Genomic DNA, 24,520 nt, shown 5'->3' on the forward strand with positions numbered 1-24,520 from the left:
ATTGAACTATAGCAGTTCTTCTCTCTGTCTTCATTGTGTTTATTTCCCCTTCTCTAATCCTAGGTGAATTCTCTTGGTGAAACTGCCCAGCGTCTGATCCAGTCACATCCAGAATCTGCTGAAGATCTCCAAGAAAAATGCACTGAGTTGAATCAGGCTTGGAATAGTCTGGGAAAACGTGCTGACCAGCGCAAAGAGAAGCTTGGAGATTCTCATGACCTGCAGCGTTTCCTCAGTGATTTCAGGTAGTGATGCTATTCCCCCTCTCAATTTGTTTATTATTAGTGAAGTATATATGGCTTATTGTTCCACAGGAATATTTCTGTGAAGGGTTCAGAAAAGGACTGTTTTCCCTGTTTTGACTTACTTCAGTGGAGGGAGGGAAAAATACCCTATTACTGTGTGTCCACAGGGACCTCATGTCTTGGATCAATGGAATCCGGGGTCTGGTCTCCTCAGATGAACTCGCAAAGGATGTGACTGGAGCTGAGGCTTTATTGGAAAGGCACCAGGTATGTGAAAGATAAGTGTTATCATAAACATCAACAAATGTTTCTTTTTTCTGACACTTTCCAATCAGAGTTCCAAAACCAGATCAGTTCAGCTCTGGTCATTGAGCAGCACATCTCTGCCCCTTGCAGGAACACCGCACGGAAATAGATGCAAGGGCTGGCACTTTCCAGGCATTTGAACAGTTTGGACAACAACTTCTAGCCCATGGACACTATGCTAGCCCAGAGATCAAGGAGAAACTGGATATTCTGGACCAAGAACGGACAGACCTGGAGAAGGCCTGGGTCCAGCGCAGAATGATGCTGGACCAGTGCCTGGAACTACAGGTACTCTGCTGCAGTTTGAATAATAATTCCTCTTTTCATTAAAAAGTTTATTATTTTTTGGTGATAAGAGTGCTCTTGGTCTGTCTTGCTCATGCTTTGGAGTTTTTTCTCCCCAGCTGTTTCATCGGGACTGTGAACAAGCTGAAAACTGGATGGCTGCCCGGGAGGCTTTCCTAAATACAGAGGATAAAGGAGACTCCTTAGACAGTGTGGAGGCACTCATCAAGAAACATGAAGATTTTGATAAAGCAATCAATGTCCAGGTGAGGAGTGTAGCTGAAGTAAGGGGAAAATAGTTTCCTTTTTCTCATAGGAATTATTAGCAAAAGGAGTTCCTGCCATGTATGGCTTCTGAAGTCCAGTTCTGAATATTCAGCCATGTGGAATTTGTTGCAGAAGTTTAGAAGCAGTTTATGCAGATCAGGATGTATTTCATTGCCTACAGACAGTGTAGAAATAGTGGCAAGTATTTGTGTGAATTTACTGATTTGAAATTACTTTTTCCCTTTATTTGTGGCAGAAAAGGGTGTATTTCCAGTTTCTTGTAGCAGAAAGCTGCCTAGATTTATTGGGAGATCATACTGCTGAAGTTTTAAGCCCAAAAGATCCTTTTTTCCTAAATGCCACAGGTGAAAGGTGTTCTAAGTTGAACTCTACAGTCCTAGGGAACAGAGACTTCCTTCACAGAGTCACAGTAATGTAAATTTAAAGAAGATAAAAAGGCTTGTTCTGTTCCAGACACTGCTCATCATTTGACTTTAGGGAACCACAGTTCTAATTCATGGTTTCTGGTTTGAATAGGAAGAGAAAATTGCTGTCCTGCAATCCTTTGCTGACCAGCTGATTGCTGCAGATCATTACGCCAAGGGAGTCATCGCCAACAGACGCAACGAGGTCCTGGACAGGTCAGTGCTGCCCTGGGAGGAGAATGCAGATGACTGGAAATCCTCTTTAGGGACGTTCTGTAGCTGTTGAAGGCGATGCCTCATGTGGCTCTAGTGTTCTTCATTGTATGTGTCAAATTACTGCAGGTGGCTTCGTCTGAAAGCCCAAATGATTGAGAAGAGATCAAAGCTGGGAGAGTCTCAGACCCTCCAGCAGTTCAGTCGTGATGTGGATGAAATAGAAGCCTGGATCAGTGAAAAGCTCCAGACTGCAAGTGATGAGTCATATAAGGATCCCACAAATATCCAGGTGAATGTGGTTCTTGGCTTAAAAATCAGAATATCATTGTTAACTTTGCAAGGCCTCCTCTGCTTTGAAAATCCATGCTCAGGAATTCTTGTTCAGAGATGACAGAATAGTGCATCATGTTGGACATGTTCTCCTTTTAACAACGAGAAAATGGAAGTTACATTATGCATGAAAGGAGACCCAAAATAGGACTTGGTTAGTAATTATTCATGCATATGATTAATTATTCATGCATATAATTAATAAGATATACGGTATCCGCAGCAGAAAGTTTCCTAAAGAAACCCAAGTGGCTGTTCTGTCTCTCTCCCAGCATCTAGACAAAAACATAAGAAAACTGAATTCTTGAGTCTCAACTCTTTTACATTATAGAATGCGAAACCTCATTTATTTTTCAGTATTAAGGAATAACGTTACCTCTTATGTTTTAATTCTGGTTTATGAAGTAGTATGAATGCACTGAACTACTTCTCTCAATCTGTTTTATAGCTTTCCAAACTGCTGGTAAGTAGTTTGGACTAGCCCTGGTATGTGAATTTATTTTCTCTGTATAAGCTTCTGTGTGAGCCCAAGCTCTGGTTGCTGCTCCATCCATCAGTTCATGCAATCTCTTTGTTTTCTGTTAGTTCTTGACCTCCATCCAGGTGCAGCTGTTGATCCTTGTCCTATGGGTGTGGCTTTTTTGTTAATGCCTATTCAGCATCATTTATTTATGTATTCGTTTTGCAGGTGTTCTGCATGATCTGTTTAATCTATGCTGCATTAGTGATGTAGTTTGGGCTTTTTTAGGAGTTAGCCTATAGGAAAATGGGGTTCTATCCTCCTTTTTCAGAAGAAAAGGCTGTTTGGTCATCATTTGTGATGATTTAACACAGGACGTAATGCCAAATCCATGAGCTTCTGTTTGTAGAATCAAATGCTGAAGATGAAGGATTCAATAAATGATAGATCTTGATTGGCTTAGTTCTTGCAATAGAATAGAAGGGAATAATACAGAAAGAACACTCCAGAAAAAGAGATGTACCAGATGGAAAGCTGACAGCACTTGAAAGAATCCAAGAAGTGCAGTAAAATGAGAATGTGTGGAAGGAGAAGACAGAACAAAGAAAGAGGAAGCTAACAAGAGTAAGAAATGAAATAATCATTTGTCACTTCAGAGTATGGTACATTAAATTACTATTTTTTTAGTTGAAAAAAAAATAGAATTTTATATTAAACTGTAAAGGCTTGTCTGCAATTTGTTGTCATGGTAATTATATGGAGATACGCAACTGGCAACTTTTAAATTGAATTTTCCAAGTTGGTGGATCTAGCTTTGAGGGACATGCTTTTATAATCTCAGGATTTGGGTTTACAGTTCCCAAAATGAAGCAGTTCATGCAGAATTTCTCATACCAGCGCCATAGTATTTTTCCTTTTTTATTTTTAATCTAACATTTCCTTTCATTCCATTCTCTACCCATGTCCAATGTCACTAGCATTTCCAGTTTATACTTGCAAATTCTGTCTTGTCACTTTTGTGCTATTGTCATATTCCTGGTGGGTGGATGGATCGTGGATACATGAGAGCTGCACACTCCTTCCCACACCGAGGCTCCTGTTGTTCTCATGGTGCTCTCAACTTGGCAGAGAAAAATTCTTACCAAATAATTTAGTTATGTTTTTATAGAAGTTTTTGGCTGTTAATTCACTATTTTTATATATATATAATGGGGCTGTGTATGGCTAATATCACAACTGTGCAGAAAGCAGATAAGCTGGAGCAGTGATTTCTGTTAATTACCTATGGATTAGGAAGGGAAGTAGGAATTTGTGCAGTTACTGTAGGAGTAGAAAGGATGATCTACTCTACTCAGGGTATGTGTAATTGCTGCTTTTCAAAGGGGTGCATTGAAAATGAGCAATCTTTACTGCAGTAACAGCTCAGCTCAGTGCAGGGAATTTTGCATTGGCACCCGTGAAAATGCAGAACATCGTGTTCATGTGAAATACAGAATACACTGCCAGAGTTCTGTGTCTCAGCTCACCCACAGTTTTGCCAGGTCAAAACTTGGTGGTTACTCAGGTAATGAGAGTAACATTGGAGTGAGCAGTAAATACCCTACCCAGAGAGGACTTCCTCAGCTCAGCCTGCACATGAAGCTTATGACAACCCAGCCCATGAGAACAATGGAGGAGCCCTTTGTGCAGTGTCTGATGGTGTTGGGTCTGTCCTTGCAGAGCAAACACCAGAAGCACCAGGCCTTTGAAGCCGAGCTCCACGCCAACGCTGACCGCATCCGTGGCGTCATTGACATGGGCAACTCCCTCATCGAGAGGGGCGCCTGTGCTGGCAGCGAGGACGCCGTCAAGGTGGGCACCTTCAAGTCTTGCTTGGCTTTGCTTTGAGCAGTGTTTGGGTAATTGAGTCCAGACAGTGTCCCTCTAGAACAAATCTTGCTTTATAGAAGCTTTTGTACTTCAACTACACAGTGTAAATCATGTGAATTATTCTGCTTCAGTCTCAAGGAGGATAAATTTTCTGATCCTGTGACTGACATGTAAATTATAGCTGGGCAGTACAAAATGCTGACTCTAACTTGCGTATCTGGAATCAACAGCAAAACCTCCACCATGGTCTGGTTTTGTGTTTATCAGAACTTTTTTCATTTTTCTTTTGTGACGTTTACTTATCTTTCCCACTTTCCGATAGGCACGCCTGGCTGCCCTGGCTGACCAGTGGCAATTCCTGGTACAGAAATCAGCAGAGAAGAGTCAGAAACTGAAAGAAGCTAATAAGCAACAGAATTTCAATACTGGAATCAAGGACTTTGACTTTTGGCTTTCAGAGGTAATAAGATGGGAATTAATTACTTGTGAGACTTCTTTTTTTAAGTTTGTATTACTTTTGCTGATGTTAGATTTTGTGGAGCACTGTTTACCTTTGAGCAAGTCTAGGTTTATTTAAAAAAAAACTTTATTACTAGTAAAATTCTTGTGGATGTGTTCATGTTATTAGTTATAAACAATAAGGTGAGAAGAAGCAAATTTGCATGGAACTTTTTAGGTATTAAACAGGTGACAAGGTGAAGGCTTAGTAGAAAATTGAGAAGTAATTTGCATGGTTTTACAGCATTATAGTTTCAAGGAGTTTGTGAAACACAATTTGTTCTTCGTTCCACGTTTCCTTCTCCATCCCCAGGTGGAGGCTTTGTTGGCATCTGAAGACTATGGGAAGGACTTGGCATCTGTTAACAACCTTTTGAAGAAACACCAGTTACTGGAAGCTGATATATCTGCTCATGAGGTATTGCTTTCTCTTTCAGTTTTGGAAGATAAATCATAGTCATAAGCAAATTCTCTAGGTACAACTCCTGATACCTGCTGCAGTCACAGACTTGTCAGAATGTGGTTTTAACAAAACCTGTAACTGCGAGTCAGATTCTGATTTTCATCCTGACATAATGAGCAGAGAAACAAGACCTGAGCAATCCCTGCTCACTCTCTCCCACATATCCAGGACCGCCTGAAGGACCTGAACAGCCAGGCTGACAGTCTGATGACCAGCAGTGCCTTTGACACATCCCAAGTGAAAGACAAACGTGAGACCATCAATGGGCGCTTCCAGCGCATCAAGGGCATGGCCGGCGCCCGCCGTGCCAAGCTCAACGAGAGCCACCGCCTGCACCAGTTCTTCCGTGACATGGACGACGAGGAGTCCTGGATCAAGTGGGTGTTTGGGAAGTTCTGGGCTTGCCAACGACACTCATATCCTTTAGTGTGGCTTTACAGCTGCCTTCCCACAACTGTGTGTCTATAGGAAATCACCTTTGCTGCCATTACGGAAAAACTGTTTTGGGTGTGGTTTCTTATCTTTAGTTTTCTTTGGTCAAATCCCAGTAAGAAGAATAACACAGTTTAGACTCGGACCAAATAACTAAAATTTCATTCTAGTCTTTTTGGGAAAACTCCTACCAAAAATTCAAACCTTTTTCAGTTTCAAGTGCTTTTTTGATGCTAGCCAGTTGTTGCAATTAATCAAATGGTCTTTACACATTGGTGTTAGTACCTCAGGAGGAGGGAAAGAAGTGAGGCTGATAGAAATCATTCCAATTAGAGCACTTCTTTTGTCATGCTTTTAAAACAAACAAAAATTGGACAACTTTACGAAAGGCATCTGTATTTTTAAAAAGAAAACAGTACAGAGCAATTCTGTCCTTCAAAGATAAGTGATGGGCCCTCTGTCACCTTCTTTCCCCCACACAGGAATGTGCTGCCAAGAGCCATTTGCTGTTGTACACAAGGTTTTACATCCGAGACCTTTGTGCAATGTAGAGCAGTTGTGTATCTGAGGGGGTTTTTGTTTTCTTTATCAGGTTGGACCTTTAGAAGTAATTTTCGTATTTTACCTTTCTCTCTTCTCTTTTGAATTTAGAGAGAAGAAACTGTTGGTTAGCTCAGAGGACTATGGCAGAGACCTGACTGGTGTGCAGAATCTGAGGAAAAAACACAAGCGCTTAGAAGCAGAATTGGCTGCCCACGAACCTGCTATCCAGGTAAATGCCTCTCCCCATGACATATTTCTCTATCAGCAGCACCCTTCTTGCTTGTGCAGGAGATAAAAGCCAGCAGTAGTTTTGCTGGACCCCAAACAATGCACATGAGGAAGGCAGGTGACGTTCCAATAACTGTGTTTCTCTGCAGGGTGTTCTGGACACGGGGAAGAAGCTTTCAGATGACAACACAATTGGAAAGGAGGAGATACAGCAGAGACTGGCTCAGTTTGTGGATCACTGGAAGGAGTTAAAACAGTTGGCAGCTGCTAGGTATGAACTTGTGTAAAATTCAGTATTAATTCAAAGCTACATGGACTCATAATGATCAGATTTACAGAATTTCAGGGTATGGATTATTAGTAATATGATGTAATAGCACCTATCACTGATCACAGACTCTACAAGACTATTGACAGTGTTCCTCAGTAGAAACATGAGCCTCTCTTTGAGGTGTATGTCGTGTTTAGCCTTTTCTTGCACCAGTTGGAAACCACGGACTTGTAATCAGCTGGCTTTAATCCACTACTGGGAGATTTTTCCTGATTAGAAGCTGTTGGGAGAGAATTTGCTTCAGTCCTTTGGCAGCTGCAAGCTTTGTAGTCCAAGGAATTCCTAGAGCTGCAGCCATGGCTGCTGCCAGAGGAGTGAAGTGTGAATGACAGGGTTCAGGCTCTGCACATTGCTTTTATATCTTACAGCTTAATGCCATAAAGCAACGCTGACGAGTTTTACCTTTCCCACACAGGGGTCAGCGTCTGGAGGAGTCTCTGGAGTATCAGCAATTTGTAGCAAATGTTGAGGAAGAAGAAGCCTGGATCAATGAGAAAATGACACTGGTAGCCAGCGAGGATTATGGGGACACACTTGCTGCTATCCAGGTATGGAGGAAGTTGTCAGCACTTTGTTATTGTGTTGGTTAGAGCATAACGAACCTTTTCTTTAACTGTCTTTACAATTCAGAGGTTATTGTTGGTTCCTTTTGAAGGCCTACATTGTAAAAAACATAAATTCACTTTATAAAAGCATCCAAAGTTTGTTATTTCCTGTAGAAATGACTTGCAGTTTGGTGTAGCTTTGTATCTCTTGACCCCTCATTGGAAGTCAGTCTCAGTTTCCTTTTGTCCACAGAAAATCAGTAAGTTGTGCTAACCAGCTAAGATTAATTTTTGTCAGAAAAAGTTTATGCTAACTGATTTATAAAATGAATTACTTTTTAATAAATGGTGAGAAATTATTTTTAGAAATGCCTGTGTCTCATATTTGCAGGGCTTGCTGAAGAAGCACGAGGCATTCGAGACTGATTTTACTGTCCACAAGGACAGAGTGAACGATGTCTGTGCTAATGGAGAGGATCTCATTAAAAAGGTGAGCATGAACTACTAAAGAGAAACCTTCAAAGGCTCCCCAGGACATCTTCATGTTACAGTAGACTTGCTCTTCTCTGTCATGTCTTTGAAAAGAGCTCTTACTCATTTTTTGTGGCTGAATAAGCTGTTGGTGTTTTGCTTTCAAAGCTGTTTCTGAGACAGTATCTTTCAGCTGAAGTCCTTGCTCTGTCACCAATGTCCTGAATGCCTCAGATGACTTTAACATCATACAGGATGCCTATATTTTTTTTTCCTCCCTGTCACATAGAACAATCACCACGAGGCGAACATCACTGCCAAGATGAAGGGGCTCAGAGGCAAGGTGTCAGATCTGGAGAAAGCAGCAGCTCAGAGGAAAGCCAAACTGGATGAGAACTCAGCCTTCCTCCAGTTCAACTGGAAAGCAGATGTGGTGGAGTCATGGATAGGTATGTTCTGTACTGGAGTACAATATTTGGTCACAAACAAACCTTAAACTCCTTCATTTCCAAAGGTCTCCAGTAGCTCCTCATGTGCTGTTGTAACAAGCAGACCTAAAGCCAGAGTAATCAGCAGTGCTGTCACTGCTTTATATTTTTGTAGTAGCCTGATCTGGAATAGAGGGAATTTTAAAATGGAGAAATGACATTTTTGCAAAATTTGTTTCATTTTTCAGGGGAGAAGGAAAACAGTCTGAAGACAGATGATTATGGACGTGACCTCTCTTCAGTGCAAACCTTGCTCACCAAACAGGTCAGTGGTGATGCTGCTGCCACCCCGTGAGGGAGGGAACAGCTGAACTCTTCTACACAAGAATCCATGTTTGAAATATACGCAGGGTATGGGAAAGGTTAAAGAAAAATACAATCTAAAATATCTTTTGTTCTTCTAATGCTTCAGGAAACGTTTGATGCTGGACTTCAGGCTTTCCAGCAGGAGGGAATTGCAAACATCACTGCTCTGAAAGACCAGCTGCTCGCAGCCAAGCACATCCAGTCCAAGGCCATTGAGGCCCGGCATGCTTCCTTGATGAAACGCTGGAATCAGCTACTGGCTAATTCTGCTACCAGGAAAAAGAAACTCTTGGAGGCTCAGGAGCACTTCAGAAAAGTGAGTGGCCAGCCATGGGGCCACAAAAATCTAATTGTGCACTTGATAAAATGTACAGACTTGCAACTTCTGTACTTTGTTCATGCTTTTGCAACTAATGATTATGGAGACTTAACGTAAGCATTTCCGAGACGCTTGCAAGGCAAACTCTTACTGATGCATGTTAATTCCAGATGAGCTCATACAGAGTATTTGCATTACTGAACAACTGGATCTTTTCTCTTTTCAAGGTTGAGGATCTGTTCCTGACCTTTGCGAAGAAGGCCTCTGCCTTCAACAGTTGGTTCGAGAATGCTGAGGAGGACCTGACGGATCCTGTGCGCTGCAACTCACTGGAAGAAATCAAAGCCCTGAGAGAAGCTCACGACGCTTTCCGTTCCTCCCTAAGTTCTGCCCAAGCTGATTTCAACCAGCTGGCAGAGCTCGATCGCCAGATCAAGAGTTTCCGTGTGGCCTCCAACCCCTACACTTGGTTCACTATGGAGGCTCTTGAAGAAACCTGGAGGAATCTGCAGAAAATTATCAAGGCAAGTCAGTAAGAGAAAGATTCTCTTCAAAGTTCATGACCTTTCAGTTGTCCCTGGAAGTTGTTCTCTTGAGTTAATGGGTACAAGAGCTTGTCACCATAATACAGGTCAAAGTATCTCAAAATTTGTGAGCAAAGAAAAATTGCCATTAACTATAAACTTGTGCTGTTGTCAGTTGTTCTCATGGTTTTCTGTTTGTGGTTCTTCCAAAGGCAAAGCACTTGTGTCTCACATCCTAACTGGAATAGAAATTTAACTTCTCTGCTGTGCAGTGAAGCAACTGCTGGTTCAATTCCAGTTCTCAGGGCTTCAGTTCTGAATTACCACTTGAGATGCTTTTCTATAGATGTCCAGGACACTGAGTACTCAATCTTGTTTTGAGGCTTACACCTGTGCTTGGATGCAGCTTTTAGCTTTTTCTTTCTGCTACAGGATGAGACCAGTCCCTTTATTTCTCTGAAATTACTGTTGTTCATTTCTCAGGAACGTGAACTGGAGCTGCAGAAGGAACAGCGAAGGCAGGAAGAAAATGACAAACTGCGTCAGGAATTTGCTCAGCATGCCAATGCCTTCCATCAGTGGATTCAGGAGACCAGGTATAGTTTGTCTTTCCAGAACTTGCCTTTAGAGAATTCCTTAGGTAGTATTTGTGTGCATCCTCCATCTCTTTGGACTGTCAAAGCTGTAAATGTTTCCTCCTGAAAAACAGCTCATCAGGACTTGTCCATTCCATGCAGCTGGGATTTGAGGGAGGCCCCATTAGCTACAGGGGACAGGAAAGCCCTGAAACACCAGACTTCAAAAACGTTCCTGTTTCTGAATTCATTTTTCTGCAGTAATTCCAGTTATCCAGGACTTCATTTTTCTCCAGTTATTCCTGAACTAGGCTGCAGCACAGCTGGGGAGATAGAGCACTAATAGCTCCAAGCAGACTCTGAAGTGCCAGAGGCATTTCTGTTAATGCCCCTTTTGTATTGAGTAGTGTATTTGGAATCTTACTGGAGTTCAACTAGAGAAAGAAGATGTCAAAAAAGCTTAGAACTTCGTAATCATTTCTCTGGGCTGCTGTCTAATAATAACCCTCTCAAAGGCGAGGGAGTAAAGATTTAACAACTGTGTTAGAAATAAAAACTCTCAAGGTTGAGCATTGCAGGTCTCCGTGCTCACTCAGTGCTGTCAGCAGCTCTGACAGGCTTAGGTTGGGGGTCAGAGGAGGTGACTTCTGTTCCCTGTAACCCTGTGATTCTGTCTGTGTGTTTACAAATAGTTCTGTATGTGTCTTCATGAAATAATGAAATATAAATATGATTTTTTAACTTTTTGATGTTTGCTTCCCACCCGAATCTCTGTCCCTCTCTTACTGTCTTGTCTCTGTCCTGCTGCCTGATGTTTGGATCTTCACATTCTACAGGACTTACCTACTAGATGGGTTAGTATTGAATTTTATATCTTTCAGATTTTGGTCATGTGTTCTGCTCTGTGTGTTTTCTCCTGTTGTTACATCGCTTGTGAAAGCTGCGCTCAAACCCCTTTTATTTGAAAAGAGCAACCTTTTGCTGAGGTGCACAGACACAGGAAACAAGATTATGGAGTAGTGAACTATAAACCAGTAGAAACATAATTTCCTAGTCAAAAGCGGAATTAAAATGGGCAGCCACTGGCACACCATGGAAGTCCTGACTTTTGCTCTTGCTTTCTCTGAGGGCTTGCACAGGAAAAGGCCCCTAATTTGAGAAGATATGTGAGAAGATATGTGAGAATGTAGCTGCTTTCCAAAGGCAGGCTATTCTGACATTTGTAGTTTTTCAGCTTAAGAGACTGGCTTAGTGAAATAAACCATTTGACCATAGCTGTTCTGAGAACAATGAAATCCCCAAAGTATTGACTGGTTTTGATAAGGAGAAGGGAAGATTCTTACAACAATATTTTGCTGAAATTACGTATCTTAAAACTCCGTAGTCTGCAAATATGAACTGTCCATTTTTAATCTTCTGCAGAACATGGCCCACACAGATTTCATCCTTGACAGGAGAAAACCAACCTTCCAACATGAATCCATGGAGCCGTTGGAGTTTGCCAGCAGTTTTAAGCCCGCTCTGTGTCCACAGGAATAGTTCCTGATGAGAATGTATGCTGGCCATTTTTCTGGAAGTGGAAAGGAAATAATAAGATCTTGAAATGTTTTCAGACTACCAAAGCTTCTGCAAATGTGTCTGTCCAGTTTAAATTTCTTCAGCAGGACGAGTCTGAGCACAGTGGAAGCTTTGTGATGTGATGTCAAATGCCAACAAACGGTGTCTGGACCAGGGTAGAGGCTGTGTGTGAGCCTGTGCACAGGGCTGGAGGAGGCCAGGGCCTTGCTCCTAAAGAGAAAGCTTTTCTTAATAAAAGAATGGAATCTTAGCAGATAATTCTGCTGCTTATTTGCTCTGTAATGATCACAGTCTCTTGTGTTCTGCCAGATAAAAATAGTTTGCCCTGTTTTTGTTGTACAGTTTAATGGAACGGAGCAGATTTTCCTGGAATGGATGCTGAATTCCCTGCTCCTTTGTCAAGTAGTGTTGTAGATTAATTCTGGTATCCAAGAACGAGTGAACAGAAAGGAGCCATTCACTGAAAGATGCAGGGTCAGAGTTAGAGATCCTCATGCCAGGCTCTTTTGTTGAACAAATTACCAGAGGGCTGCTGATACGCCAGGCAGAATTTGTCCCTAATTCTGTGTGAATAGATTAAAAACATGGATTTAGTTCCAAGAGGCACTGGCTGTGCTTAGCCTGGCTTGGCAAGAGGGAAGGCAGAGCTTCAGGGAAGTGTCAGAAGAGCTGCCGTGCACACTCCTTGCTTTGCAGCTTGTGTGTGCCCAGCACTGCCTGGGAAGGATGTTCTTTGGGGAAAGGGAGTAAGAACAATTTGGAGTTTAGGAAGAAAAATGCTTTTAAACAATCTGTAGATGAGTTAACTGCAAAACTTCAGTTTGTCTCTTAGCGAGACTCACTTTTTTGTGACTTACACTAAAATAATAACAGTTTATTTTTGTGTATGTGCAATCAGCATTTAAATAATTTTCTCTCATTAAGAACTTGCTTGTGTTTGCTGCAAGGCAGTGCTGGCTTGGAGTGTGGCTCCACTGCAGTGGTCGTGTTTTAGTGTGTTCTTTCCTCTGTTCTTTCTTTCTTCCTTTTTGGAATTTACTTGGTTTCTTTCCTTTGACTAGCATAGCATATCGTCGTGTCATTCGTGTCTATCAGTATGAAGTTGGGGATGATCTATCTGGAAGGTTTTTTCCTCTTATTTTCTTACCTCACTTTGGTTTTCAAACGCACTCTTTAATTCCAAGGCTCGCTTTCCTTCCAACTAACTTTCACGGCTTAGAGATGCTTGGAGGTTTGTTTCCCTGTTGGTTCTTTCCACGGTTGGTTCCCAGCTTCCTGCTCAAGGCTCTGGGTGCGCGCTTCATCTCTAGGCGGGCATTGAGTCTGAGCCTTAACCCTGTGGTGAGAAACACCCAGATGTTTGGTGCATTTTCATTGCTACAGAATAATTCAGCACTTGAAATCCCCATTCTCAAGAAGCTCAAAAGCATGTGGGAGTACAGAGTCCAGTGGGGATGAAAAACTGGTTTTAGTGACTGAAATAACAGATATTCAGGTTTTAGGAACTTAAATACCTGAGTCAGAGGACACCCTACCTGCACAGCACCCAGACTCACTGTCCATGTGTGGGTCATCCAGTGCGAGCTCTCACCGTACGTGTTGGAAGGACAGAGATTCCCAAACACGGCTGCTTAGAAATTGCTTGGGATCTTGGGGTGGGGGAAAAGCAGCATCCAGAGACTGTCCATAGCTAGTCTGTGTGAAGGAGATCTTGGAGCCCCTGGCCACAGTGGTGACCTGCATGTAAAGGTCAGGGTGGAAATCACTGGGCAGAGTGGCTGAGCCTCGGCTGCTCTGGGTGCAGCATGGAGAGGTGGGGTGGGAAAGGCACTTTTCCACCAGGCACTGCTGAGCAGCAGAGGTCTGTAGCTCTCTGCAAGGATTATGCCTCATTAAGATTACTTTTCAACCAAACCAGTAGTTCTCACCATCTTTTTTTACCCTCATTTTCCCCTTTGTAACACATCTTTGTAGAGCTCCTGTACCTGACTGCAAATACAGCCCATCCCCAGTGACTCACCTGCAGCTGGTGTGTGTGGTGTGTGCTGGGCACGGGGCAGGGGGGTGGAACTGCACTAAATTCTAATTCCATGAGGTCCAGTAAAGCGGGTGCTTTCAGTCTGGCATGAAGTGTGGCTGCTGATCACGTTGCCTTTCAAATGGGGCTAGAAATTAACTATATACAGAAATAATCAGAAAAAATGTACAGTGTCAGTCTGAAATAGGATGAGTCAGAATAAACAAAACACAAAACCAGTGTTTAAATACCTGAAAGGATTTTTCATTTCAAGGAAGGACTGTTAATTTCAAGCCCCACATGCCTTTTTTTTCGAGATAAGTGCCTTCTCTCACTGTTGTTCTGTGTTTAGATCATGTATGGTGGAGGAATCGGGAACGTTGGAGTCACAGCTGGAAGCTACTAAAGTAAGTGATGTGCACCTATGGCTAAAACAGCATTTTCAGCTGGCTTGGGAACACAGGGTGGGAAAGGGAAATGCATGCAATTATATGGGAAAATCTTAATTGATTTTAGACATTTGGAATACTGAAGAGACCTCTGGGATTATCTATTTACGTATCTGATGTCTACTTACATCACAGGCCATTAAACAACACTGATGAAGTTTTCCTTTTTCCTAAAGGAGGTGGGCTAGGGGAGAGAGGATACAGTATTTTCAGCATATTTCCCATGAACCTAAGAGGTTTTTTAGTCTCCAGAACTGGTTTGCAAGCCCTGGTTTCCAATAGCGAGCATGAAGGTGAACATTGCTCTGAGTCTTATTTCACAAATCCCGGTATTATGTACATAAAGTCCTAGGAGAAAGAGAAAAGTACAACCCTTCCTCCCCTGCCAGCCTCTGTTCTAACTTTTTAAGGTAGTTGGTTTTTTTTTTTTTTGGTGCTCCATGACTTCTCTCCTCTTTGCTCCCTTCTCACAGTGCAAGCACCAAGAGATCCGAGCTATGAGGAGCCAGCTGAAGAAGATTGAGGACCTTGGAGCAGCCATGGAAGAGGCACTTATCTTGGACAACAAATACACAGAACACAGCACTGTGGGGCTGGCACAGCAGTGGGACCAGCTGGACCAGCTGGGGATGAGGATGCAACACAACCTGGAACAGCAGATCCAAGCCCGGTACTGCCTGGCCCACATGTGGTTTGAAGTGTCTGAGTGGCGGGGGCGGGGGGAAAGACAGGAGCCACAGCTGCTCGTGCCTGCAGCCAGCCTTGCATGGTCTGTGCCAAGGAGTCTCCTGTGCTCAGACCAATGGATGCAGTGGGCTTCCACATCCCCACCACCTCCCAGTTCCCTTCAGAGGGATGAAGTGGGCAGTTTTGGAATAGCTCCCATTGGCCATGAGCAGTGGTGGGATCTTAGTGGAACAGTTTTATTCTGTGGAATAAGTGTGTACAAGTGTTCCCACACTGAATGGTTGGTTGTTCCTGTGTCCTCACCATGTGGTGCAGCTGCTGGACTCGGAGTACCACAGCTCAGGAACTGTTAATCAGCTTTGCTGCTTCCTTTTCAGGAACACCACTGGAGTCACCGAGGAGGCCCTGAAGGAATTCAGCATGATGTTCAAGTGAGTTGCAGGGAACACATGAGAGAGGAAGCCTTGGGAGATATTCCTGGCACATGGATGGCTCCTGTATACAGGACCCATTTGTGGCTCCTTTGTTGTCTGCCCCACTTTGTGCCGAGCTGTTCCATTCTCTGCCAGAGGGCAACAGCCTCCAGCCCCTGCAGCTGGCAGTGCCAATGCATTCCAGCTGGGAATACAGCTGGGGGTTTTTTTGTGGGGGAGGGGTGATTTTCAAGCAAAGTTAAGAATTTGTGTGTATTTTTCATGTATGCTAGATAGAATTTTTTATTGATACAAACTCATTTGTCCAGACTAGGGGTTGGTTATAACCTTGATGTAGTTTTCAGCCCCATTTACAGCTCTCAGGATTCAATAACTGACACATGTGGGTTCTGTTTTTATGTTTTTAGGCACTTTGACAAGGACAAATCTGGACGACTTAATCACCAGGAGTTTAAGTCTTGCTTGCGCTCTCTCGGCTACGATCTGCCCATGGTTGAGGAAGGAGAGCCAGACCCTGAGTTTGAGTCTATTCTTGACACTGTAGATCCCAACAGGTACGTGGGTTGGATCTTTCTTGTACTGTAAAATACACAGAGGTGTTGGCTGGAAGGTCCTTCACAGGCTGAGAGCTGTGGTTATTTTTACAATGACTCACGTGAAAGCTTTTAGGAAGGCAAGACTGTCATTTGTAAAGAAGAAATTCAGAGAATGATCTGGTGTTGAGTCTCCTGCGTTAAGACCTCCACTCCTTCCAGAACAGTTCCAGGCCCTCTCTGGAGGGCCTGGTAGTGCTGTGCTCTGGGTGCTCACACTGTGTTTCGCTGGCAGGGATGGACACGTCTCGCTGCAGGAGTACATGGCCTTCATGATTAGCCGGGAAACGGAGAACGTGAAATCCAGCGAGGAGATCGAGAGCGCTTTCCGTGCCCTCAGCTCCGAGGGGAAGCCCTACGTGACCAAGGAGGAGCTCTACCAGGTAAGTGCTGGTTGTCAACCCCCAGGGAGGAACACACAAGACTTTTGTTCATAGATGAAGCCCAGCACTAGTGGCTTGGAGGCTTATGTCACTGGGGCTCAGTTCTGACCCTGCCAGGAGATCCCCTGCAGCAAACACAGAAATTCCTGTGACAGCCTTACTCAGTTGCTTTCTTGGCTCTATAGAGGAAGAGGAAAAGCTTTACATATCAAAGAACTGATCAGGTTCAGTAAAACAAGACCTACTCCAAGGCCTGGAAGGGAATGCACTGTCCTCAGAACTTGGAGCTTCCCCTCCATCATTTGGGAAACTAGAGGGGGATGTTTTTCCAGACAGTGATTCAAAGGAAAAGCTTGAGCCTAAGCTTATACAGTATGAACATCTCCTCCCTCTTGCTGCCCTGCCAAGACAGCAAGTTTTTCCTGTCTGAATACCACCAGCTGGCAGGGAAATAAGAGTTTGCAGTGCTTCCTTGTGCCAGTTACCTGTTCTGTCTTCTATTCGGTGGGAAGACTCTGGTCAGGTCTTCCAACCTGTAACCAAATAGTACCAACAGCGAGAGCATTTCCATCCTGGGCGTAGTTGTGCTGCTCTGGTTTCTGCCCTGGGGAATGGGAGGGCTGCCTGTCAATGCCCCTTGGCAGCCCCAGAGCCCTCTCACCCCCTCGCTGTTCTCTCTTTCAGAACCTGACCCGGGAACAGGCCGATTATTGCATCTCTCACATGAAACCCTACATGGATGGCAAGGGCAGGGAACTGCCTTCTGCCTATGACTACATAGAATTTACACGTTCACTCTTTGTGAATTGATCTGAAACACTAGTACCAAAAGATGCAAAGGACATGCTCACGTTTGCTGACTGTAGCTCTGCATGTGTCTCTCTCTCTTTGTGCTCTACAATAATCAATGTTACTTTATGATGTAACCTTAAAGTGCTTAGCTTAAAACTCTTAGGGAAAAGAAACATGTTGCAGTGTGCTTCAATAAAAGTTACTGGTTGAACCACATCATCTTGTGTTTAATGGCTAAATGCAAATTTAACTGTTACATGGAGGCAACTCCAGGTGTTGGTTACCTGAGTTTTCCAGGCCAATGCTGGAACAGGTGAGTGAGGAACTGTTCCTGGAGTCATTGCAGTTACAAGCTTCACATAGCTGTTGTGCTGCTGCCTTAGTCCATGATCTCACTTGCCAGCTGCTCCAGGTAACTCATTTCCTTTGGTCCCTGCTCAGTGAAGTCAGAGCTCAGCTGCCAGACTTTGACTGTCCCAGCAGCATCCCCTGCTGCCAGGAGCCGCGTGTGCTTGGTGTTAAATTCCAAACAATACACGGGGCAGTCGCTCATGGACTGCTTCAGGGACACAGTGGGCTTCTGAATGCTCCTCGCCAGGTCAAACAGGTGCACCTCTCCTGCAGACACAGACACTCATTGCAGCTTCATGGCAACAGACATCGTATCTAACAGCAGGTGAGTATCTGCTTAGTCTGGGACTGAGAGTTATTTTTAAGCTGTTTCCCCTGCTGATGGGTGTCTAGGCTGTGACAGACAGCTGACATCACTGCAGGCAGCACAGATTTGTTCTGCTGTCAGAAACCTGAAACCAGCTTGCCAAATTCCGTGAAATCTCCATTCTTTAACTCAAAAATGCTTGGGCAATTTTCTAAGGAAAAAGTTCTCATTTTAAACCATTAGTTCTGGAAGTAGATGTCAAAAACAAGCTGGAAATAGATTGAGCCACAGTGATCTTGCTGTACTGTATTTCTGTGCATGACTGTGGCAACAGATTTAAAGGTACCATCAGAAGTGAAAAATAACTGTGCTGGGTCACCTTGCTAAAGTTAGAAATTACTCCTTTGTACTAATTACACAGTGCAGACAACAGCCACTGCTCTGTGCTTGTGGGATCTGCTAACCAGTACAATCGACTTGACTAATTAATACCCACCACACCCTTAATTTTATGCTCAAGAGGAGGCACCTGCAGTTACTTGCCTTCCCCAGACGCAGCTGCAAAAACCAGTGGTCGAACTGGAGACCAGCATACACAGAACAGGTATTTCTTGGATAACTGCAGAGCAAAGAGGGGCTGTGTCTGCAACATGGAGTGGAAGTGAACTTGGCCATCGGTCCCACAGCTCAGGAAGAGGTTCCTGGGGGAGGGAGGAAGCAAGACACAACTCTTCTTGTTTTATTGCTAATGATAAAGAACAAAAAATCAGTCAAGGAGCATGACCTTGGACAATATTCCTGCTTTGTAAAGGTCTGTGTTTCCTAAAGCAGCAATTGCCAGGCTGTGCTGTGGGCTGTAGAGATGTAGCTTTGTTACTGCCCTCAATTAAGCTTAATGAGGGCTTGTACTGACCACTGATGAGTTGTGGCCCAGGGCTGCCTGAGAACTGCTGATCTAGAGCTGGACATTGTTCGAGCTGGGCTTGTCTCATGCAAATTAAATGCAAACCTGGGCTGTCAGCATGTTTCACAGAAACAGGGCTTGGGGCCTCCACGGATGGTGGGGTGAATTGCTGGCAGAGATGGGAGCTTCTCATTTAAATTCTGGCAGCTACTGGCGAGTTTTCTGATGTCAGAAAAATCTTTAGTAAGATACTTAGTGATCTGCCCAAGTGAAGGACTTTTTCATCTCCTTGGCTTTAAACTGAGTTTTAATTGTAACAAACAGGATGATCTAAGGAATGTGCTAATGTTGCTGATGTGCCCATATGCAGCATATTCCAGTAGGCAGCTTCACCAGAGCCAGTGGATGTTGTTTCTCCTACAACGGGAAGTTCCCAATGCCAGGTGACCGGTTTTTTTTGGAACTTGTACACACCCCCAGGGGCTATTTGAAAAATCTGTGTTTAGAGCCTGGCAACGATAGTGTCCCACACGCAGCACTTGCCTGTGGAAGGGCGAGCAGCTCACAGAGTACACAGGTCCAGCATGAGGGGAGAAGGCGAGTTCTGCCGGTGCCCTGAGGGGAACGGAGCCACCCGGCCGCAGGAGAGCCGGAGTCTGGGCTGCAGTGGAGCACCTCAGGGAATACCCGCCTTCCACGCCCACAACAAACACACCAGGATCGAAGTGTGAGAAGGACAGCGAGGTCACCCCCACGGCTGCCTCTCCCCAGGCCATCTGGGGAAAGAGAGAGCTGGTGTCAGCTGGGGCTCTGGAGAGAGGCACATGTGGGCAGAGCCTGCCGGGGCGTCAGTGGGCTGTTCACAGCACTGCTGGTGACAGCTCTGTGTTTCTAGCTCTGCTCAGCCTTTAATCTCTGAATCCCTCCTACAACGGGGTTCACATAAATTAACGTTACAAGGAAGTTCTCCATCCCAGAAACTTCTCTTTAGAGCATGGCAAAACCTCAGCTGTTGCCAGTCTTCCAAGAATGATTTCCATATGGTAAAGGAGCTGTGCATCAAGGGTTAGCATGTTCAGAAGGGGCTCTTCCTGGCCCTTCTTGGAGCAGGGCAAGTTCTGACACTTGGGCTCCAGGGTTCAGAGTGTTTTTGTGGAAAGAGCACTCTTTGAGCTGCTGAACTCACCTTCTTCAGCCGAGTGCTGCGTGGGATCTGCTGAGCCACGATGGCAAATCCTTCGGCCAAGGCCAGCCGCCCATCCCGCTCCTCCCTCCACACGAGGATCTTACCATCTGTTGCCACACTCAACAGCCGGGAGTGGTTTCTGTGCTTGGTGTCAGGTAACCAGTTAACCTGTTCCAAATGCCATGAGCTCAGGACAACGGGGACTGTCACAACTGCCCAGCCCATGCAGCCTGCGGTGACTCCATCTACCCGGACGTAGGAGCAGAGCCAGGCATCAGCCTGGTACCAAACCAGCTTCTGCTGGGAGCTGGCACAGACACAGATGCAAGGAGAGAAATGCAACCAGGTTTTTAGGCTGAATCTCCTTTGCAGTTTCTATGGTTCACCTGGCCTCAGTTTTGGGATGGGCATTTATGGCACTTTCACACAGCTCCAAACAACAGCATTTTCCTATCAGATGAGAAAAATACACAGAATGTCCAGAGTCACAAGGCCCCAGAAGGCAAAATCCTTAGGAAGCCAGACCGCGTGACCTGCTTGTAAATCCCCTTAAAGCATGTGGCTTTAAGCTTCCAAGGATCAGTGACACTTTGCCGTTTGTGTTTTTAAACCACTCCAAGTATCACTGGCGGCATCTCCCTTAATAAACGATTACAGTTTGAGAATGGTCTGCTCTTCATTTATCCTGGACTGGGAGAAGTTACTTTTTACAGGCTAAGTGTCTGTTCAGGAGCTAGATTTGGGGGAAAATAGCCAACCAGAAAAGAATATAACTGCTGCAATGTCTGTGAACTGCCTGGCTGTGGATGGGAACCAAAGGGATGACAAAGAGCAGTGCCAACTCTCACCTGCCCCAGCCCTGTCTGCTGTCAGTGTTCTCTGTTACCTGATAGACTGGGTCAGTGTGGGTGTCATCTGTCATCCCTGTCCTCCAGATCACAGGGTCTTCTGTCCTGCTGGTGTCCCACACCACCAACTCCCCACTGAACAGGCCACCTGAAAGGACAAAATATCTAAGGTCTGACAGCTCAGAACAAATGCACAAATGGAGCAATGGCAGAAACAGACCCACCAGCTTCAAAGGTTGGGCAGCTCTGTGCAGGGCACAGCCAGGTCTGGTGTAAGAGAATATTGCCCTGCTGAAATAAGTATATTATTCCCTTACAGCCAGGACAGGATTTCCTTCTGTCACCTCTCTCTGAGAAGATGATAAAAAAGCAGATGTCACTGAAGAGGCAGCAAGTCCCAGTTCAGATGCAACAGTGCACTTATCTGTGTTGGTGGGCGTCAGTTCCTCAGTTTGAGGAGCTGCAACACTGCTCCTTTTACAGGAAATCTGAGGCTGAACTTGGAGAGAGAAACCGAAGGATCCAGGTTGCAGGAAAAAAGGGTATGTTTCATGCATGGTCTGAGGTAAGAACAACCCACCAGCTATCAGTGATGGTTGGGAGGGATGGAAAGCCAGGCACATGACAGAACTGGGAACATCCACCACCAGGTCAGGGTGCTGTGGATTCAACCCTCTTCTGTCCAGATTCCAGGTACAAACATAGGATTTTTCTGTGCTCCAGTCCCCATCATCCAACCTGAAAAACAAAAAGCTACATCTTGCCTTGTGTGTTCCAGGGGCTCCCAGTCCAGCAGAGCTCTGGGATACCCCACTGGTCACCTCAATGTGCTGCTTTGTGTTCCCCCATGAAGGAATCATGAGAGGATGGAACTTCTCTGTGGGCTGGTTTATCCAGGATCTGCCAGGGCACATGTCTGTGCTTACAACAAAGTGCTAGCCAGTAAATTTCGGGTACAATTTCCCTATTCCAAGACCTACTCACCATTCAAATAATGGGAACAATCAAAAGGGTGCATATGGAAAGTTCATGGAAGGAATTCTGCTGAGGGTACCCACAGACACAGAAACCACATCCTCATCTGCAAACTGTTGTAGGCTGGGAGAGCAGAAGGAGCAACTAACATACAGGTTTGCCCTGTTTTACTCTTCCCTACATATTCCCTCATGGTTACCCTTTTTGCTGAGGCTTTTAATCTAAGGAAAGGAGAGCATTAAAGAAAAAGAATAAGGGCAGCAGTAGGGCCAAGAAAGAGGGGGCTGCTACAGGCATTAATGGATTAGACAAATGATTTGTGCAACCCTTATTTCAGAAATCCTTAAACATGTGTTGTTACATGTCCATGGCACCAGGCACATGCGTGAACAGGTGCCAAGTTCATCCAGGGTGCTCAGAGACCACATTAAACATCACGATCGCAGTGAAGATAAAGCACATTCTCCCAAACCTCACCTACAGATATTTGCAACTGCATCTGCTCTTCACATTTTTCAAACAGAATCTACCTAGAAACAAATCAGTAAGATCATGTATCCATATTCAGGGTGGGGGGAAGGTAGAAGAAATAAAAGATATAATTCAGGACTTGACTGAGATTTTGTTACTTTGAAGATTAATTATTTAACTTGCATAAGGGGTGTGTACATATAGATAGATATATATATATATATGTCAGTATATTACTGCAGAGAAAGCAAACATATCTAGATCTCAGGTCAGCCTGAGACATCACATCAGCTTCAGCTGCACTCCCAAATCCATCCGGATACTCACCGGCCATAGGAACATGCAATGACAGATCCTGTGGCATTCCATGAAACACTGGTGACCTGCAGGTTTTGATCCTGAGCCTCTGGGTATGACAAGGTATGCAAACACAACACCTGGAAGAGATCAAATCCAAGCACTGAAGCAACAATCCCCAAACAGAGAGAAATGAGATTTGTGCCCATCGCTGATGTGATTGTGTGATTACAGTGTGGGGTTTCCTCAGTTGAAGAATTTATGTGAAAAGGTTGTTGAATTCCTGTTGGGAAACAAACCCACAACACAAGGGTCACTCAAACACAACCTCTCAAGAGAGTACACACTCTGGAAGGCTGTGCCTGAGAGTTTACAGCAGCTGCCAGGTGCGAGTCTGGCACTCGCTGAGCTCCACAAGTAACAGTTTGAAAATGCCAGTCCCAACATGTACTGTCTGATACAAATTGCTTCCATTCCTGAGCACCATGCACTAAACAAACATAATCTAAGCAGGAAGAGCTGCCAACTCACTGACTGCAACTGTTCCTAGATCCCTGCTAGGCTGGAGTGCTTTGAAGGGGCTGAAGAAAAGCCTACACCAACTGCAGGCTTCCTCCTCTCACTGCTGCTACAGCTCAGTCACCAGCAGGAAGAACAGTTTAACCAAAGAAGGAGAAAGACAAAAAAAAAACCCCCAAGGCAACTCAGCTGGTAATGTTTAATTATTAGAACCTGGCAAGAACAATTACAGCAGTAAGGACTAGAACTAACAGAGTAACTGCAACCAACTCCGTGTGGACAATGATCTGAATTCTGTCACTTACTGTTTCATCCTGATCTGTCCAGTTCACTTCAAAGCCATCAAAGGCATGACTTTTCCAGTTTTTATTTAGCTCTTTGATAACAGCATCCTCCACTCTCTGAAGGAATGACAGAAGCCCAGTGTAATCTACTTGGACTTCTTGCTGGAAGTCTTGGACAGCATCTTTGCTCAGTTCTGTCTGCACCGCAGTGTCTCGGGCTGTATGAGACTGCACTGCAGCTTCTGCTGTTGAAATTTTCCCAGTCTGGCAAGTTTTCTAGTAAAAGAAGACAGGCAGTCTATAAACCAAGCAGAGAAACAAACGTTGCACAAAGCATTCAAAGCACCTTCCCCGTCCTGCCATTTCAATGAGACATTCCAGCCCCTCTGCACACCTCTGGTTCATGGTTAAACACAGGGTACCTTTGTACCTGCCCAGGTGTTGGTGATGCGCTTGTGACTTTCTCATGATCTGATCTGAGGCAGAGATGCCCGAATGCCAGTCAGATTCAGGCAGTGCTTTACAGCACGGAATGGGAAGGACGGGAGAAGGCAAGAAGGCAGCGAGCTCCAGAGTAATGAGCGAGCAGCGCACACGGTGACAGCGCAGAATTATCAATTCTCAAACTGCGGGGCGGCAGCCGCACGGGCTGTTCTTTGCCGATTCGCACACAGGGACTAAATCAGCAAAACGCTGAAGGGACAGAGCCGGTGTCCCCGGCCCCTGCACGGTGCCAACAACTCCCTGAGAGGGAGGTCTCGGTCCCGGGCCGCGCTGGAGCCGCGGGACCTGCGGAGGGGTCACGGACGAACATGGAGGGGGCACGTCAGGGCACGATCCCAGGAGGGCCGGGGAAGGCGCAGCCCTGACAGCCGCGCCCTGCCCGGCCCGGTGGTACAAGAGCGCGGAGCGGGGCTTCCCGGGGGTCTCTCACCACCTCGCAGCGCGCGCTCCGGGCGCTCCTCCACAGCGACTGCACGTCGGCACCGGGTTCCGTCCTGTCCGCGAACATGCCGGGACCGGAGAGGGCCCGGCGGTCCCTGGGGGGATCGGGGGTCACTCCCAGCGGTCGCGGCCTGCCGCGCTCCCGCCGCCCGCGCCTCCGGTTCCCATGGAGACCGGCCCTGCGCGATGGCGTCACCCGAGCGCCGAGCCCGCCGGCCTGCGAGCGGCACACTGAGCGGGGCGGGGCCATGTTGGGGAAGGGCGGGGAGCGGCTGTGCTGGGTGGGCGGCGGCTCCATGCGGGAGAGGGGTGCGGGTTATCCCGACACCGTTGTTAGGGCCGTGGGTGCGGCGGAGGCTTCTTCTTCCGCTTCG

At 45.4% G+C, this 24,520-nt stretch overlaps 2 protein-coding genes across 16 annotated transcripts in view; one reads left to right on the top strand and one right to left on the bottom strand.

Annotated features, from left to right (window-relative positions):
* Nucleotides 1-17,275, top strand: part of SPTAN1 (spectrin alpha, non-erythrocytic 1) — a 46,297-nt gene extending 29,022 nt beyond the window's left edge. For 3 of the 9 annotated variants that reach the window (XM_042052618.1, XM_042052616.1, XM_042052619.1), the window contains 28 exons: nucleotides 64-245; nucleotides 413-512; nucleotides 642-839; nucleotides 956-1,102; nucleotides 1,641-1,744; nucleotides 1,871-2,033; nucleotides 2,523-2,537; nucleotides 4,254-4,385; nucleotides 4,726-4,863; nucleotides 5,215-5,319; nucleotides 5,533-5,741; nucleotides 6,448-6,568; nucleotides 6,717-6,838; nucleotides 7,314-7,446; nucleotides 7,835-7,933; nucleotides 8,204-8,363; nucleotides 8,591-8,667; nucleotides 8,815-9,024; nucleotides 9,255-9,551; nucleotides 10,035-10,147; nucleotides 10,963-10,980; nucleotides 12,766-12,828; nucleotides 14,074-14,128; nucleotides 14,644-14,840; nucleotides 15,235-15,288; nucleotides 15,699-15,845; nucleotides 16,120-16,267; nucleotides 16,952-17,275. In XM_042052618.1, coding sequence (XP_041908552.1) covers nucleotides 64-245; nucleotides 413-512; nucleotides 642-839; nucleotides 956-1,102; nucleotides 1,641-1,744; nucleotides 1,871-2,033; nucleotides 2,523-2,537; nucleotides 4,254-4,385; nucleotides 4,726-4,863; nucleotides 5,215-5,319; nucleotides 5,533-5,741; nucleotides 6,448-6,568; nucleotides 6,717-6,838; nucleotides 7,314-7,446; nucleotides 7,835-7,933; nucleotides 8,204-8,363; nucleotides 8,591-8,667; nucleotides 8,815-9,024; nucleotides 9,255-9,551; nucleotides 10,035-10,147; nucleotides 10,963-10,980; nucleotides 12,766-12,828; nucleotides 14,074-14,128; nucleotides 14,644-14,840; nucleotides 15,235-15,288; nucleotides 15,699-15,845; nucleotides 16,120-16,267; nucleotides 16,952-17,077 — 3,633 coding nt within the window. In that variant the 3' untranslated portion in view covers nucleotides 17,078-17,275. The remainder of the gene's footprint in view (nucleotides 1-63; nucleotides 246-412; nucleotides 513-641; nucleotides 840-955; nucleotides 1,103-1,640; nucleotides 1,745-1,870; nucleotides 2,034-2,522; nucleotides 2,538-4,253; nucleotides 4,386-4,725; nucleotides 4,864-5,214; nucleotides 5,320-5,532; nucleotides 5,742-6,447; nucleotides 6,569-6,716; nucleotides 6,839-7,313; nucleotides 7,447-7,834; nucleotides 7,934-8,203; nucleotides 8,364-8,590; nucleotides 8,668-8,814; nucleotides 9,025-9,254; nucleotides 9,552-10,034; nucleotides 10,148-10,962; nucleotides 10,981-12,765; nucleotides 12,829-14,073; nucleotides 14,129-14,643; nucleotides 14,841-15,234; nucleotides 15,289-15,698; nucleotides 15,846-16,119; nucleotides 16,268-16,951) is intronic. The other 6 variants (XM_042052620.1, XM_042052625.1, XM_042052621.1 and 3 more) reach the window with 4 other exon arrangements.
* On the bottom strand, nucleotides 12,852-24,520 carry DYNC2I2 (dynein 2 intermediate chain 2). Of its 7 annotated transcripts, XR_006020414.1 has the most exons (11): nucleotides 24,136-24,506; nucleotides 23,223-23,477; nucleotides 22,429-22,538; nucleotides 21,236-21,393; nucleotides 20,694-20,803; nucleotides 19,808-19,975; nucleotides 19,165-19,397; nucleotides 18,261-18,418; nucleotides 17,344-17,677; nucleotides 13,725-16,392; nucleotides 12,852-13,040 (listed from the first exon to the last, which is right to left on the bottom strand). XR_006020414.1 is itself a non-coding variant. In XM_042052627.1 (9 exons), the coding sequence occupies exons 1-9, from the start codon at nucleotides 24,442-24,444 to the stop codon at nucleotides 17,439-17,441; spliced, it is 1,740 nt and encodes a 579-aa protein (XP_041908561.1). In that variant the 5' UTR covers nucleotides 24,445-24,506; the 3' UTR covers nucleotides 17,268-17,438. The 7 variants fall into 7 exon arrangements, 2 of the variants coding, with proteins under 2 accessions (XP_041908561.1, XP_041908562.1); XR_006020415.1 differs by having other exon boundaries at nucleotides 12,852-16,392; nucleotides 24,139-24,509; XR_006020413.1 differs by having other exon boundaries at nucleotides 12,852-13,880.

Source organism: Corvus kubaryi, unplaced genomic scaffold, assembly GCF_017639235.1.
Source record: "Corvus kubaryi isolate FWS band 111438036 unplaced genomic scaffold, C.kubaryi_AGA036_p1.0 78, whole genome shotgun sequence".
Taxonomy (NCBI): domain Eukaryota; kingdom Metazoa; phylum Chordata; class Aves; order Passeriformes; family Corvidae; genus Corvus; species Corvus kubaryi.

Bases quoted from the DNA above. Each gene is read 5' to 3' on its own strand.
- DYNC2I2 (XM_042052627.1), bottom strand. From the start codon at position 24,444: ATGGAGCCGCCGCCCACCCAGCACAGCCGCTCCCCGCCCTTCCCCAAC. The intron at 20,804-21,235 runs GTGGGTTGTTCT...TTGTCCTTTCAG, and splicing joins CCAACCATCACTGATAGCTG to GTGGCCTGTTCAGTGGGGAG. The intron at 18,419-19,164 runs GCAAGTGCTGCG...TCCCTCCCCCAG, and splicing joins AGCTGCTCGCCCTTCCACAG to GAACCTCTTCCTGAGCTGTG.